Here is an 18016-nt window from a genome sequence, read left to right as displayed (position 1 = left end):
ACAGGCAATGTGCAATTTCAATCCCTTGAGAAACATAATCCAGACTGACCTTGCCTATGTGGCTCTTTATCTGCTCAAATCTGGATGAGCTGCACAGGTTTATACTGAGGAATGCTATGCTGACATTTGTGCTGCCATCTTACATGTGCATAAAATTTTCTCTAGTTTGACAATTTTGTAGGGCTTTAAAAAATTATTCTATTTACATTCTCGCTGAAACCCTAAAACTTGTGAGAAATCTAACATGGGTTAAAACAACAGAAGCATATGGGATATGCTTAAATGTGGTTACATCTTGAGTGACCGTGCTACCTGCATAAATTTGAATGTGGCTGCTTTTTCGAGACACTGATGGATTTCATGGTGATTGCTTCAATACACACATACCATGTGAGAAGAGCACTGAGTCAGTTTAGGCTGAACCTTGGAAAAAAAAAATGTACAAAGACAATTGTATTTCCTTCCAAAGAAACAGAAAGAGGGAAAGGGGAAAAAAAAAAAGAGAAGTATGTAATAAAATTTTGGCTTTGAGGTGCTTTGATACAGGATGTATCCATGATCCTAAATCATTGCCCCACACAGAGATGCTGATTTATCTATCCTAGTGAGACAAGCCTGTTACCTCCTGGCTGCTGCTCTCTCTGTGCCTTATGTTTCCCCGTGGAGAAAAGGTTAATCTCACTTAATTAGCACCACACAACTCAGCCTGGGATTTTGCTCCTCTCTCTCTGTTGCTGGCCTCAGCACAGCCAAGTCTTATGAATCAGTCTGTGATGAGATTTACAAAGCAACCCATATTTTTTAGTGGTTCTGGTGACACCTGTGTGATACCTGTCAGATGAAAGTCAAAGTAATTGAGGATTAAGGCTATGTCCTCATTTGTTTGGGTTTTGAAGGGTTTCATGTGTGTGTTTTACAAAACTGTTACTAGCTGTAGGAAACAGCTGATCTGATAACTTTTAATAAGGAGACATTGCAGTTACTAGAGCCCTCCTAGGTTTCAGTACACCTTGAGAAAGATAAAACTTTGCATCTTTCTGATACCTGAATAAATTTATTTCACGTCAGATAGAAGGAAGATAACTCAGCCTAATCTTATTTGTTGTAGCAATTTGATGTATGAATATCTTCCATAATTTATCAGAAGCAAGGAGGTTTTATACATTAAATACAGAAATATTGTAATTTTCTGTATATATTAATAAAGAAGATAGGATTTGTCAGCAATTTATCTATACAATATGTCAGTTTGCTTATATTTAGTTTCTAATATTTATAGGTCACTGCTAGATTTTATTTATCTATCAATCAGATATATAATACAAGATACAGACTATGACACTGATATTTATTTGTTTACGAGCAAAGATGTTCTCACTATTATTTAGTTTCTTGATTTTTAGGTACAGTGGAAATGTGGATAAATAGACAATACTTGAACTAACTATACATGTTCTTCCTCATCTTAGCATTAAAGTGCCTACAAATCAATACACTTAATATTCTTATAGTGTTGTCATTTACATTTTTAAAATTCAGTTTAAAACATATGGATTTACTATTGTCCTTATTAAACAGAAGATCAGTCAGAACAGTGATATGTAAATCCTAGGAAGATCAGTTGGCTTTTTTTTTACTTTTGTATCAGACTAGGTTTAATATTTCTCAGAAGCTTATTATTTAAAAAAAAAAAAAAATGGACATGAAAAAAAGCAAGACTTCTGTCTCAGTAACCTGCAGCTCAGGTTTTTAGGTAATCCTACATCACCTTCCAGAATTGCGTCCTATGTACAACGATGGCCCTCGTTCTCCCTCCCTTGCTCCGTCCTCCTCTTACACCCTGTGTCCGTGTACTCTGGCAAGGAAGAAATCTTGCTGGTTTTTTGTTTGTAAAGACCCTGAGCGTGCCGGGGTGGGTGCTCCAGGTGCCGTCTACACCCGCTTGACGCTGTTGAGGAGCTCCGTCAGTTCGCTGATGTACTTGATGGTGTACTTCAGGGTTTGTATTTTGGTGAGGGGCTGTCCCCTCTGGCTGTAGACGGGGGGCAGGTAGTTGCGCAGCGTGTGGAGCGCGTCGGCCAGGGTCCTCATCCGCAGCTTCTCCCTCTCACTGGCCTTCCTCCTGCGCTGGGCAGACATCCGCACCTTGGTGCCCTTGGGCAGCCGAGCCTGCCCGGGGCTGGGCAGGTAGGCGGGGGGGAAGTCCACCAGGCTGTAGCCCACCAAGCTGCTGCCACCGCCGCTGCCGTAGGGGGTCTCTGCCGCCACTGGGCAAGGGGACGTGGAGTAGGATTCAAAGGAGGGTGTCGGGGATAAGCTGTGCGGAGACGAGATGGGGTGCAGCTCGAAAGCCCCCGCGGCACTTTTCCAGTCCCAGGACGATAAGCAGACAGAGTGCTCCGAACCCAAAGCATCTTCCATGTTTATCAATGTCTCATGCAGTTTGTCCATGCTGGAGGAGCGCTTGGGAGAAGCAATGCCCTGCCTGCCAGCAAAGGCTGGGGCCTCCAGCTGCAGAGACCTTTTTATGACGGAGGAAGGAAAGTGACAGAGTGGGAATGCAGGTTTGGTGAGAGGAGTTCAAAGGAGTACCACAAGTGCTAAGATGGAAAATGAACTCCTGATGTGCTAGTTTCTTCTCAATGATAATTATCAACCTTCAGCTAAAAAGCCTTTAAGCTAACAGGCAACAGTGAGAAAGGAGGAAAAAAAGATTATCTGCTTGCAACTAAACCAATTAAGGCTGCGCATCTACGTGCAACGTTGCACTGGGGGGATAAGTGGTAAGAGAGGAAAAAGAAAATTAACAATTTTACAAAACAATTTACAGATGTAGGACTTAAAGATAATGACTACTAAAACAAACTCTGAATTTAAGCCACCAAACCCTGATTTCTGCATAACTATTTGAAGGTGATAACACTAGAGCAGTGATGATTTGATCCATGCTGACTGCTACTGAAGTTGTCTCTTATTATCTGCATCTTAATTGTGAAAATCAAAGATAGTTTGTTTGGATTTGTGCATGTTATGGCTCTGCGGATTCCTCTTCTCATTCGATTGTAACTTCTCTCTGGATCATTTTGGTTTTCAACAGGAGAAAGGAGGAAAGAACAGCAATGCATTACCTTCAGTCTGTAGATTCATTTGCTATTTTAAATCATGGCTGGGAAATCAAAAAGGAAATCTGTAATTGTAAACAAAGTTAAAGTCCAATTTTAAAAAGGAAATAGGAAAATGTAATTAAAAAAAAAAAAAAAGTCTAGGAAATAAACAGTGTGTAAACTTTGGGCCCAGACAAATGTTTTGCATAGAAATTTAATTCAATGTAATATGCAGATTAGACGTGTATGAGAGAAGACTAGAAGCTACTTCTGTAAAATTTTCTACCTCTAGGAACCCATTCTTCTGTCAAAAAGAGTTTTTCCAGCCCTGACTCAACGCAACAGTGAAGTTATATGTTAGGCAGTTCAAGTGAAAATATATATCTTAGAAATGAATAGCATTAATAATGAGCACTTTTCATCTCTAGGCTTCAGAACAGCTTACAGTGATGATTAATGATCTCTATTACTCTCAGGAAATGGATCAGCAGAGGCAAGGAGTAACTTGCCCAAAATCACACAGCAAATCATTAGGAGAGCCAGAAAAACTGTCCAAAACTACTGAGCTCTGCAGCTCTACTGAGCAACTTGTCTGACAGCCATGACTTTGTATTGGCCCATAATGGAAGCAAAATATAATATATAATGAAAAGAAGGGGAGAAAGAGTGCCAACCTGAAGGAAAAAGAGAAGTAGAATATCTTTTAGAGATTCCTTCTGTGTAACAATCTTTGTGTGTACCACAATCCACTCTGAAAAAAGCGGGCGGAAATGCCTCTGAATGACACATGGCTGAAGCAAGCTGAGGATTTCTGGAATACACTGTTTCTTTCTGATTGTGAAATCCTCACTACAACAACTCAGGAAAAAAAAGATAATCCAATATTCACCATAGTCATTAGGATGGCTTTTGTGAATTTTTATGAGTTTGGGATCAAAATTTTGGGAAGCAGCTTTGGGGAGACTTCCAGATTTTAGGCTGAGATGAATAAGGAAGAAACAAAAAGTGAAGGATTTTCACATTTCAACCTAGGTTGAGACAGTTTGACCATGATGACATCTACCACACACAGGAACTCGGGGCACAGCTCCCCACAGTCAGGATTGCTTTAGATTTTATGGTTACCTTATTGTATTCTGAGCTCTGCTTTACTCCTTCTTTAAGGAAAATGAGCTGAAACAGTCCTAAGAATCACAAATGCCTGCTACAAATTCAGATAAACAACAAGTATTTTCTGTGACTTCAGTGGTGAACTGAATGAGTTTCATTGAGAAGACAACAGTCACAAGGTCACAAGTTAGACACAAGGTCTGATTTAGCATAAATAGGGGACTCAATTTTGTCTCAGTTAAAATCTTTCTCACACTCTTTTTCTCTTTTCCTCCCCGTATTAGTGTTTATAGTGCCTTTACCATTTGACATGTTCCCTGCTTTTATTTTATGTCTTCCCTTTTTTGGTAAACACAACCATTTGAAGTCTACAAATATACAAAAATCAGAAGTGGGGGGTGGAAGAGGAAGAAATTCTATCACGGTGTGTCAAGAAAAAGGAGCTTGCAAATATATGTATGTGTGTGTATATATATAAATATATCAAAAATACACATATTGAGCATATATATATGTTCTGCTCAGCAGTTTTGATTTTGGAATCAAATGTTAATTGAATGCAGTCAAATTTAGAAGCAAAAATTTCAACAAGTCACTTGTTTGCTGACATAAAGAATGCATGTTGCCAGTTTATACCCCTAATCTATGGGTAAATCATAGAAAGTGTTGCTCAGATATCAAGGGGGAAAAGACTTTGTACATGTCCAAGATGCCATTGCTGTAAATGACAGATGAACACAGTCAGATTTCATCTCTGCATTCTGATATATAGGGATTTGGATGAAATTTGGCAGGGAAGAGGAATGCAAATTATAACAATAGCTATATCTTTTCTTGTATCTTATGGGTAAATGTTTAGAGCAACCAAGGCAGGATATTAAAGCATGTGGACAACTGCTCTGGTTGCATGAAAAATCACTGGATCTTATAAGCTTATCTCTTATAAAATGTTACATGGGCAAGAAAAAAATACAGGCTTTTCTATATTAATAGATAATATGGAGCTAATGTTCATACTTGAAAATTGCCTTGCAGTTGCACATCCTGTTTTATTACGATCATGCTCCATGGTGCTATCTTAGCTTGGACCCACCTAGTTATGTCCCAGACATTCCCTGGTTGTGCTCAGGGGATGCCACCAAAGGCATAGGCATGAGCAAAGGGTTTACCTGCGTGAAAGCAAGCTTTGCCATAACACGTGTCTTCAGAGCCAGAGAAGGGGCTCTGGCCCTGTTTGCTCTACTGGTATAGATGCAGCCAAAGGTTCAATTTTGAAAAATACCCACCCGTTTCTATCCACAGCTCACAGGTTCCCAAAATGTACTCACAGGAAGCATGGCTCAGTTTTAGCCAAATCGGGAAGCTACTAACATCTCTCTCCCCTATCCCTGTATGATCCATAGCCTATGTAAGTCAATAGTCTCATGGTATGTAGCTGTTCTTGGATTAGCTAGTTTTGGATACTGCTACATTTCCACCCACAAGTATGAGAATCCTCAGTTAGGAAATTATCTCGCAAAGCAGAGACAATTATAACAGGCAAAAATTACTGGAAATGGTAGAACAGTTCACAGTGTTGTTTTATAACAGGGCCTTAAAAAGTACCATACAAAGGAAGACATGGCTACAGGCTGGATATCAGGTTGATTTTTCTCTACCCTATGACTATTTGATGCTCTCTCACTAAAGAGCTAAGAAAGTCTAGTATTTCAGATGGCACCTTCCTAGAAAGTAAATCCACATTAAAAAAAAAAAAAAAAAAAAGTGTTTGCAATCTTTATTTTATTCTACCTCTTGTAAATTTTAGGAATTCCTTTTTTGTCTGTCAGTAATGTCAAAACATTGAAGGGTAGTGAGATATGAGGCTAACAGCAATGAAATACGAACTGACACTTAAAAGATGATAAGGCATTTTCTGCTTGACTGATAGTTTTGATTTTCATTTCAGTCATTTGTTCTGCAATATAAAGGCTAACATCTCAATCTTGATCTCCTTTAAAATGAAAGGTTCTCTGCTCGTATTTCTGAATTCACTATGAAAGGGAGGAGAAACATGAATGCATGGAAGGAACAAAAATTTTTCCCTTTAAAAAAACCTACCCACAGAATAGAAATTTTTTAGAGCTTCCATATGTGTCTGATTCAGGTTTTAAATTTAAAATAAGTTGTCCATACAATCGCTGCCATCTGCAAGTATGGTAGATAAATGCGCTTTTTTGTGTACAGTTATTTAACTACTGATCTACATTTTATTTTCTATGTTAGAGTGGATTTCTACCAAGCTGTGAATTTGGTAGGAAAAACAGACTTGTAACAATAAGTAAAACAATCATATCGGATGGGAAGAATGCAGGCTGAAACTGAGTAAACACAGATAAACGCATTTCAACAGCACTGATCACATAACAGTCAGACTCCCTTTACAATTAGGACAGAAGTCTAGTCTTATTTTATTGACAAGAAGCAGATCATACTAATATCCTTGTAAAGCACTTAGACGATAAAGCCTCATCTTGCAGTTTGTACCATGAAAAAATATCTGTCTCCCAAAGCTTTTAAAATCACTTCATCTCTTATTTAAAAAGAGGTTTCCCAAGTATTTGCTGTTACACCACCCACTCGCTGTGGAGGTGGCTGTTACTATTCTGCTTTAGAGAGGTGCAGATGAGGAGTCAATCGCTCCTATATAAAATGGGGGTGAGCAGCTGCAGGTCTCAATAACTTCAGTAGGCGCAGCAGGTGTTCAACACTTTCGAAAAACAGTGTTGAACACCTCAGTTTACACCCAAGCTGGCAATAAAGGAAGGAAAGGATCCACCACATTTGTCACATTAGCCGCCAGACAATGCTGCTCTCCTTTTTAAGGCTTTCCCTTATTTTGGATAGATACTTTTTTTTTTTTTTTTTTTTTTTAAATGAGTAGACTTTGCAGCTTTAAATGAGTAGACTTTTCTACTTGTGGAAGATGGTTTAATCTGGGTCCTACCTCAACTGAAATAAATAAGACTTCTAGATAAGCAAGCTGGTCAACAAATATAAACTCTTTTTTTTTTTTTAATTGAGGTCAATATGCCAAAGAATACAGATGAATGTCTAGCACAACTCCCAGAGGGAAAGAAGGCAGTAAGAGAACCAGGATTCATCCTGACTCCAGCCCTATGAAAGGGAACCCACAACCCTTACTATAATCAGTGAAAACTATGTGTAAATTGGATGTCTAATTGTTATTACCACCTTTGGCCAAACAAACCTGTGGTTAGCACAAGAGAAAATGTTATTCATGTGTAGTAAGACCAGAAATAGGCTAGTTCTAGTGCTGTTAAAAAATCCTGCCATAAACGTTTAAGACCTTTAATGTTCTCAAGGGCACAATTCCAAAATGCCAAAGAGCATGGAGAAGAAACATTCAAGTAAGTATCATTGATTTCACTGGGGCTTTGCATAGTGACAAGCATCTCTCTGGCATTGCCCTGACAGGATCAGGACCCATCTATTTGTTCTACATCCTCAAACGTAAGTATTTGATCCTCCAAATAGTGGCAGTCTCCATCAACTGACAAGTGACATCGGCTCGGCAATTCATTTAAAACATCTGATGTTCAAGCAACTGGCTTCCCAGATGAAAAGCCCTATGTGTGGAATTTACACCTACCCACCTTTTAAGTAGGGAGTTTATTACCTAGTGGTTTTCAGCTGATATTTAGGAATGTCTTTTTAATACCCCTGTTAACAGAAGTTGAAAGGAGGTTCGACTACGTGGTTGGTCTTTAATGTCTACTGGCTACTTCAGCCAGAAGGAATGGGCAAAGTTGGGGGAGGAAGGGGACCCTAACAAGGTTTATTTTTCTCAGAAAATGAGAAGTAACATATTATCAAAATAATAGAAGCTGTTTCAGTAGGAGAACTCCATTATTGCTTAGTGCAGCTTCATTGTATCAGCTTTCACATTTGGTTTTAAAAAATTTTGCCTGCTGTAATGAAGTGGATAGATTTCAGTTTTTCATGGGAGAGGTAGAAGGTTATCTCTTGCAAATATTTCAAGATCATCAGCAATGCCTCCTTTTCTACCCAAAAGCATGTGTTCAAATTCAATAAATGATAAAGTACAATACAGTTTATGTCCAGGTGTTTCTTTTACTCTCCCCATGAACAGCTTGATGATTGCCTTTGCCATGTGTGATAGTGGTTTCACAGGTCTTTTTAAAAAAAACGGGATAGCACCTAAGGGTTTGTACTCTTGCTTTCCTGCTATTACAGGGCTTTCATGCCCTGTTCTCTATATGCTTCATTTTGCAGTGTGATGAATTTTCCAAAACTGGGTAAATCTTACAAGAAATTCCAATAGCAAGGAAAATTGCATTAAAATCTCAGTTGTGACTATTTCTAGTTGAGCTGCACAGCTGAAGCTGGGTGTTTGTGAAGGGAGTTATTTTTCAATTGCTGTGATTACATTTCAGCTCAGGCTGTTCCTTTTCATCCACTGAACCTCCTCATCAGTACCGCTCATTTCTTCCTCCCCCGTGTCCTAGCACTGACTGCAGAATTTCTGCATGCTGCTAATAGAAACTATGTTTCATCTCAGTGCTAAATGAAGTTATGCTCTGGGCACAGACTGCAGTTCAGTTTAATAATTATAAAATGGATCCATAGTCTGGGTAAGAGACAACATACAAGTGTTAGATTACAAATTTTATTTAGCTCTTACATATTTCACATTCTGAAATAAAGAGCTGTGTGCCTGCTCAAGCCACCTTTCACAAGCATGTGGTTAACCTGTGGGTAAGGACCATTGATTTTAAACTGTGATCATAAATTTCTTGGCAAGTTGCTAAATCTTAATCACAGTCAGTCCCACAAAAAACCAAGTCTGTCGTTCAGTCTACTGATGAACATGAATGGCATATTAAGTTTGAGATTTTTTTGCATTTGCTCTGACTGCTTCCATGAATTTTGCCTAACAAATTAAATTCAGTGTTATAACAGTCCCATGAATACACTTGAGTAAAATCATTCCCATATTTTTTATAGGTAACGTTGCACACACAGAGGTTTTTAGATTATACTGAAATGGGGGAAGTAGCTAATGTATAGGAGAGCAGAGCTGCCATTCAGAGGGACCTGGACAGTCTGGAGAAAGTGATCCAGGAGCAGCCTGGGAGGTGCAAGAAAAGTAAATGCAAAGCCCTGTGCTGGGTGTGATAACTCCACACAGCAGTGCAAGGCTCAGGGTGACTGGCCAGGAGGCAGCTTCCCAGAAGAAGACCTGGGGAACATGGTGGGTTGATATATTGAGGCAAGTCCAGAGAAGGGTCACCAAGCTGGCCAGAGGGCTGGCGAACACACTGTATGGAGAGAGGCCCAGGGAGCTGGGTCTGTCTAGCCTGGAGACAAGAAGTCTCAGGCAAGATCTTACCACTGCTGGCATCTACACAATGGGAGAGTGAAAAGGAAAGGAACGAAACTCTGAAGTTCACAGTGGAAGAAAGAGAGACAACAAACACATCAAGCTGAGTCTTGCAAGCCTTTGACTTTTCAATGATGCATTATAGGTTTCCTGTTGTACTTCTGGTGATAGAAGATACAGGTATTTTTCCTGCCTGATTAGATTTTTGGACAGCTGTGTTGGGGTGACAAGGGCATGGTGCAGACATTTGTATTCTCTACCACTGAAGACCCTCCTCCTTTTCTTTGCCTCATGATCAGCTTTCATTTTCCACCTCTTCTCAACTTTTCTCTCTCTAGTTTGTCCCATCTATGACTAAACATTATTTATTTTCCTCTTTGTATTTTCTTTTCCTTTCTCTCTCTCTGTTTTTTTTTGTTTGTTTGTTTGTTTGTTTGGGTTTTTTTAAGGTTTTATCTGATTTTCAGTCTCTTTCTCATTCTTTTTGGTGCTTCTTGATACTGACAGTAGAACATGATTTTTTAACATTCCCAGTCCATATAAAGCTTACATCTCTTTACCTGCTGAGTTTTATGGGTAAAGTTAATGTTAGAAGCAGGAAACATTTAATTATCCACTTGAAACAGGCTTGTCAGGAAGTCCAAAGCACAGGTTATTGAATAAATCATCACAGTAGTTATAGTTACAGTATACAGTTACAGATAGGGGCTCAGTTAAGGTTGTCAAGTTGCAAGAAGTCATTTACTTTAGGCCACCACTGTTTAGAAAACATATTATTTTCATTCCTATTTTGAAATACATGAGAGAGAAAAAAACCTGAAGTCCTACCAGGAAAACTGATGTATGAGCCAGTAAGTCAAGCTTATAAAGCTATTAGGGAAGGGGGAGGCACAAAGGGAAGGCAAAAGAGAAGGTAAAATGTATAATGGGTGGGAAAAAAGGATTACTAATCAAACTCTTAGTTTGTCTTCACTCTGAGAGCCCATTTAATTGTATACTGTTGACCACCCCGTCACTCTGATGAAACACAGACTTCTGGTTTGCACCCTGACTAAGTTCCTGCCTAGTTAATGGTGACTGGGATGTGTAAAATTGGTGCATGCATAAATAAGAAGGTAGCTCTTACACCAGCGGGTGGGCAAATCTTGAGGGCAAGTGGTTGTGGCAAAAATTCTGCTTAGGGTCCAGTTTACTGAAAACCAGGGATAACAGTGAAGTGCTGTCTGGAGAGACAGCACAACCACACGGACAGGAAATCAGTTCACAAACGTCTTATTCTCAGCCCTGCTACTGACCTGCACGACCATAAAGAGATCCTGTCTTTGGCTCCTACTCCAAATCTCTCCCTTCTGTAGACGTAGCCTGTGTCAGGGGAGGGATTACCTCTCTGCAGAGATCTTCTGCATGATGCCCACCACAGTGGTTAACTTAAAGCTTGTGACACTGTCCTATTACAAAATACTGTATAAAATGGAGACAGTATCAGAAAACAATTAAACCTGAATTCTCCAGGTAATATTGCTTTAAGCCAGTTGAGCCCCCAGAGAAGTGCTTTTTCTAAAGTAAATACTGGCAAATGGGTTGTAGTAAAAAAAAAACCCCAAAAAACCCAACCAAAATACAAAACAAAACAAAACAAAACAACAAAAACCCAACCCAAAAGCCAAACAAGCCCAGAAAAGAAAAAAGGGGAAAAAAAAGATAAAGTTTAATTTCTCTGACATTGACCTGTCCTGTCAGGCTGGGATTCACATTCATCCATCTCTTGCTCTTATCTGTTACCTGACGTTCTGTGATGAGTTTAAAGCAAAGTAACACAGATGGATAGTACTCTCTTGAAGAACAACATGTACCAAGAACTGAATTTTCAAGTACATTCGATGTGAAGTTATCTCTCAGATTGAAGGAATATCTTTCAAAGAAGAGGGAGGGAAAAAAAAAAAGTACTCAGAAGGGCTATTGGGGATTCCCTATTAATGTGCATTTAAGGTAAGCTAACATTTACACATTCCCTGCTACTTTCAATGTACTTCAGACAATGGCTAATCAATACTCATTACACAGCTTTAAAAAGGCTGGGTATTCCGAGGTGGTGAGCCACATCCTCCTAAATACAACATAGAGCCTGAAGCCAGATATTGTTTTCCTGAGATCAGACAGGCTGTCCTCCTCCAAGGAACCTAGCAAGCCTTGACTTCTTTCAGAGGAAAAGCTCAATTTGGGGAAGTATTATTTGCTCATGTCACAGGAAGGAATTTCATGTAGGGATTTTTTAAATCAGTGAGCCCACACTACATTAGGAATCAAGTCTGAGATGAGAATGAAATGAGCCCCTGGCTCACAGACCTGGAATTAACCATGATATTCCAGCAGGGAAATCATCTGATTATATTAAATTTTAGACAATCATGAGGGATGCAATAGTCCTGCTTCAAATATTCAGCTATGTTCCTCCTGAATACTGTGACTCCCTACTTATTTTGGGGTCAAATAGTAAACATTACGATCACCCTTTATATATCCTAGGTTATCCGTTTGATTTTACTCATGGTGCCAGTAACACCCTGGGTTTTTTTCAAGGCTTCCTCTTCCAGCCTTATGATAGCTCTCTTGACCAGAGAATTAATTTATTTCTTTTTTTTTTCTTCAATAACAAATCCAAAAATGTAAATAATATGTAAGAAATGGCTCCGTGGCTGTCACAGCCCTTTTCTTGAGTTCACTTGATGCCAAAATTCTTGATCTGTTCACAGTGAGAAGTTCCATTTCAACAATAAATTCAAACCAAGAAGAAGCCAATCTTTACAGCTCAGTGGGCTTTACATCAGACTGTTTTCCTTTAAAATCTTCCATGAAGACTTTCTCTAGCTCAAACGAAACTCTAATAAAAGAATTTAAAATATATTTTGTCTTCTGTTATAAAAAAGACACTCAAATTCAGCAGTAGAATATTTTCTGGACACAAATTATATGATTTTTTTCTAGTGTACATCTTCAGAGTGACTTTCAGAGCTACTTTTGCCCCTAGATCTTCCACCTGGTAAAACCTGCATGTGGTGTCTGGCCAGGGGCACAGCACTGGAGGGAAAAGATCAAAGGCCTATAAAAGTGTCAAACTTTCAAATGCAAATCACCTGCCATAATGCTGCTAAGAACAAATCCTTCATTATCACCATTCTGTGAAAGGCTTAAATTAGCCTGAATTGGCTGAAAAGAACAAGAAAAAGAAAGTCATTTATCTTCCTGTGAGTTTTATTACATTTAGATATATTTGGCTAATGGTCCAATAGCCCACTAATCAGAATATCTGCATAACAAATTCTTTAAATGATCCATAAATATGTGATCACATAATGTTTCTGTTAAAGTTAAACTGAGATCTGTGACAATAGGTTATTAAAAGAGTACTTAAGACACTCTTTTTAATTGCCAAACTATAAGCTACTGTGATTTATGTTCTAGCAACTATCAACTGACTTCTTAGCTTGAATTACATTTAGGGGAATTTTTTTATGTGCACTTCCTAGACTATATGTTCTCCAGATATATGCCATTCCCATCCTTATTTTAGGCTGTCGTTATTCTGAAAACATAAGTACTTTCTTAAAAGGTGTATGGCTTGGTTTTTTTATAGTTAGTTGCAGTGAGATAATAGAATATTCAATTGATCTAATTGACTAGAAGAGCAAGAGTTAAAGAAAAAAATCCAATTGCTCTATACTTAATCTTTATTTATAAGGGGAAATCCTAGCACTCTATTTTGTTAAACGAACAATTGCAGAGAGGTTTTGTTAAGTGAGCTTTATTGGGATCTTTGAAAGAGGATATACCTTGATCAGAAAGCTCTTGGTCAGAATGGACAAAGGGTTGTCTGAGGGGAGCTGACTGGGGATCCTGAGCTCAGCAAGCATCTTCAGAAGGTGTCCTTGGTGGGAACTGGTGATGTTGTCCCTCAAACATGGTTTGTTAGCCGGTGTGCAAAAAGCATACAGAGCTGAGATACCACTTTATTCCATATTTGCACAAAGATGGGTGCTAGCTAGCATGCTACACAAAGGAACTACAGCCTATTTATCTTGTTACATGATTAGTAAAAACCTAACTTTACGCTCATTAGTCTGTAATTACCATTCCATCTGCTATTGGTCAGTTATATTTAAATTAGCCTTGCTTGCTATGTAAATTAGTATGCATGCTCCTTCCAGGTGTGGTGAGGCAAGTTTTTTTTGGTCTTGAGTCAGTGGTCACGATCTCCTCCTGCTGCTTTTACCTCTCCCTCAGTTACCATAGGTTTTTGCTGACTTCATGCTTCTTGGGCAATCATCCTGCCTCTGGTGGCTTCTGGGGTGGGATGTTCCCCTCTTATGAATCTCTTAGCTCCTCTTCAATGGTAAAGTCATTAGCAAGGCCTGCATCATATTAGCCTTACACAATAGAGCCACAAAGTATCAGGCTTACACAATAGAGCCGGTGATGAGGGGTCCTTTACTTGATAAGAAACATTTGTACTGGCTACAGTGAGATGCCCCAGAACATCTGATCTGGTAACTGTTATCTGCACCAGGGACGCTTGGTACAGAATCACAGAATCATCTAGGTTGGAAAGGACCTTGAAGATCATCTAGTCCAGCCATTAACCTAGCACTGACTGTTTCCAACTACACCATATCCCTAAGCACTATGTCGACCCTACTCTTAAACCCCTCCAGGGATGGGGACTCCACCACCTCCCTGGGCAGCCCATTCCAACACCTAACAACCCGTTCTGTAAAGAAATGCTTCCTAATATCTAGTCTAAACCTTCCCTGGTGCAATTTGAGGCCATTACCTCTTGTCCTATCGCTTATTACTTGGTTAAAGAGACTCATCCCCAGCTCTCTGCAACCTCCTTTCAGGTAGTTGTAGAGGGCGATGAGGTCTCCCCTCAGCCTCCTCTTCTCCAGACTAAACAACCCCAGTTCCCTCAGCCGCTCCTCGTACGACATGTGCTCCAGACCCTTCACCAGCTTCGTTGCCCTTCTCTGGACATGCTCGAGTCATTCAATGTCCTTTTTGTAGTGAGGGGCCCAAAACTGAACACAGTAATCGAGGTGCGGCCTTACCAGTGCTGAGTACAGGGGTAAGATCCCTTCCCTGTCCCTGCTGGCCACGCTATTTCTGATACAAGCCAGGATGCCATTGGCCTTCTTGGCCACCTGGGCACACTGCTGGCTCATGTTCAGCCGGCTGTCAATCAACACCCCCGGGTACCTCACTGGCTCTTCTGTTGGTCAAAGTTTTGATACATTCCCCCTCTGAAATGTTCATCCCTTCACAGTCACCAACTTGGTTATATTCTGAATTATATGATCGGTTAAACACAATATACAAACTAGGGTCTTTTCCCCAGGAGCAAGTAACAAGGCATGAATTCATGTAAGAAGGCTATACAAGGTTATATAGATAGCTACATGGACGTCACACCATGAGGATCCTACAGCTTTCAAAGCTTTCCAGAGCTGCCAAACTGCATGTCTTGGGCTATCCCAGGAGGTTATTCCAAAACTTGTAACACAAGTGCTTGGTATTTCTGATTTAATATATGCCCTATGCCACTCCACTGTAGTATCTCCTGCTCCTCTATTGTATCTCCTAAACTTCGTACTATCAGCAGCACCTTTCTCAGGCCTTTGATAACCCATCCTGGCAAAACCACCTTTACCTCCTCATGTCCCCTCCATGCATCCTCCATCTTTTATGATCTGCCTGATAGCCAAAAGACAGCCCATGTCACACCTTAGAGAAGCACATGTGAGCTGACTGACCAGCTGGCTGTCATCAGAGCCACTGCCAATTTCTTTCCATCGGGAAGGCATGAAAAGTTTTTCTCTCTTTGCTGAGCAACTGATTATAAGAAATTTATAGCCTTGAAACCATCAAATTCGGTTAAAACTGGCCAGTTGTTAAAAAAATATCAGTGAAGGACAAAGGGAAGAAGTCACACGACATAGACAAAGCATCTTTCCATAAGGCTCCATGACCATAACTGGGTGGTGTGGTTAGTTTCCCAGAAACCCATCCAGACCAAGAAGGGCACTGAACCATTTTTCTCCTTTTCCAACTGAAATTCTTTATTTATTAAGAACTTCTATGAAAAAGACACCCTACATTGTTCTGGTCTATCCAACAGAATAAGAGAGGCCTGATTAAGTCAGATTAAGCAGTAGTTCTGGCTACCCATGCTCAGGAAACTTTCAGATTTATATAAACTCAAAAGAATGTGAGACTGGCAGCCTGTACTGCTAAGCAAGTTTTCTGGAGACAAGTAAGATTTACCCACAGTTAAACCACAAAAACAGTTTAGGTATAGAAAAATGCAATTAATAAAACTGTTCCAGTGCCACACAGTCATCTATGAACTGCTAATTGCCCATTCTTTCAGCAGCATATGAAAGATGCTGTCCTTCTCAGCAGTGTCTTCCTAGGTCATACTTGGACATCAGCCCTGTAACTAATTAGAAGAAAACAGACCACCTCCCCTATTTTTAACTGCCAGGTCTTATTTGGTAAAGCAGCCATTCAACAATTACAAAAACTAGCAACATGTTAGTTTGGATGAAAAGTCTTATGAACCCCCTGTACAGTAGGTGTGCACATGGCTGTAACTCCTGGAGCACTTTGTTCCGTTAAACTCCAGGCTCTGGGGAATCTGAGCCCAAGTACAGGGCTTTTTTCCACCCAGCTGCAGATCAAGCAGCGAATTTAGCTCACCAGCGCAAAAGATTCAAAGAAAATGTCTATGACACATTGCAGTGGGCTGAGCAACAGAGCTTAAAGGCTCAAGCTGCTCTGAGACCTGGCATTCATGCCAGACTGGAAGACAGCCTGAATTCGACCTGAAACGAGGCCACAAATTTCATGTTTTTGCAGCAGATAAAACCTGGACAGTTTCTAGGATTTGGGCTATCCTGTCTGTCTGTTATTTGTTAAGTGGTGTTACTGCCAGGGCAACACTGGGATGTCATGATGGAGGAAGAAGACAGCACCTAAGGGTTCATCTAGTAAGTTTTCCCACAAATTATCCAAAACAGACCATGCTTATAGTTCCTCCCACCATGTCCTAAAGAATACCCACAGCTTGCCAGATCCAACCTTTGTCAAGACTATTTGGTGGGACAAGTATCTTGGCTTCCAGCTTGGCTGCGGATGTGCTCTAGCACAGCAAATTGCATTTTAAAATATTAAAGTAACATAAATGCTAATGTACAGCTACTTCTACGCTATCTTAGCATTAAAAAAATCTCTGGTTAGCTTCTTTTCTTTCATTGTATTTTAGTCAGGCAGCTAAATATCCATCAGGTGGATTTTAGTATAGTAGCAGTTTTCATGAAGCAAAATTTTCAAAGGTATGCCCCTTTTTCCAGCTGTGCTCAGTCTCTGAAGTGACAAAATCTCTTACAGCTCCATCAAGGGAAATTGGGTTGGAGGGTGGAGACAAGCCTTGGGTTTAAATAACTGAAGAACTTTTAAAGTTTGATATGTGATTAAGCTTATTAAGTTAAATTAAGGTCAGTAGATAGTAGCTATGATTTGGGATACATGAGCAAGATGACTATGCAAAGAGTGGTTCCATCACCCATCATAATTCTGTTTTCTTGAAACAGTGTGTTTTGTTTCTTGAAGGAAAAAGCGCTAAATCTAGCGCCGAGTTTACTGTTTTGTCAGTAGCACTTGGGTTGATAACAACTGTCAATAATATTCTAACCAGTTTCCTTTTATCTGCTGATAGAATACTGCAGGGTTTGACACCTTTTTAGACATGAAAAGACCATCCTGTCTCGAGTAACAGCTGACATTAGTCTCTTTCACCACTACATTTCTAAGCATCTTTCTTGACCTAAGAGCACAGAGCCAAGCCTGTGCAACCCCCCAAAGTTAAATAATACCCTTCTCAAATTAGGAAATTTCTCTGTTAACTAGCGAAAGATTTATCATGTTGGTAAGTATTTCAGTATCTTCCATGGAAAAAAGTAAGAGCACGTGTAGCTTGACAGTGGGATATACAGACATCGAGGGGTGGTTTGTTTGGCTTTTTAACATATTTTATTGTAGCTGTGCATATATTCTATGTAACAAGTATTTATTTTCCTTTCTGATTGACTCCCCGTGGACCTGAAATAATGAGTTACAATAACAAGGAGTGCCAAATAAATGTTTCCCTTTAGCACAGCTTAAGAAAGAAATTTGCTACATCTAAGTAGATGTTTAATACTGTTTATAAGTTCAAATAATGATATTTATACTAAGACAGAATTTAGGGATCTGCTTTGTATCTCTGCAGGAATCATTCGAGCTAATGGGAAGCTGACATCAGGAGTGATAAGACTAGGTAAAGTACCTAGGTTGGTACAGTAGTTTT

At 39.7% G+C, this 18016-nt stretch overlaps 1 protein-coding gene across 1 annotated transcript; it reads right to left on the bottom strand.

Annotated features, from left to right (window-relative positions):
• Positions 1-1932: 1932 nt before the first annotated feature.
• On the bottom strand, positions 1933-2451 carry MSGN1 (mesogenin 1). Its single transcript, XM_074820808.1, has one exon. The coding sequence runs from the start codon at positions 2449-2451 to the stop codon at positions 1933-1935; it is 519 nt and encodes a 172-aa protein (XP_074676909.1).
• Between the last annotated feature and the right edge of the window lie 15565 nt (positions 2452-18016).

This window comes from Strix aluco, chromosome 3 (genome assembly GCF_031877795.1).
Source record: "Strix aluco isolate bStrAlu1 chromosome 3, bStrAlu1.hap1, whole genome shotgun sequence".
Taxonomy (NCBI): domain Eukaryota; kingdom Metazoa; phylum Chordata; class Aves; order Strigiformes; family Strigidae; genus Strix; species Strix aluco.
Note: the sequence above shows the minus strand (reverse complement) of the source record. Positions and strands in the feature narration are given on the sequence as shown.

Coding starts and splice junctions, on each gene's coding strand:
- MSGN1 (XM_074820808.1), bottom strand. CDS start 2,451: ATGGACAAACTGCATGAGACATTGATAAACATGGAAGATGCTTTGGGT.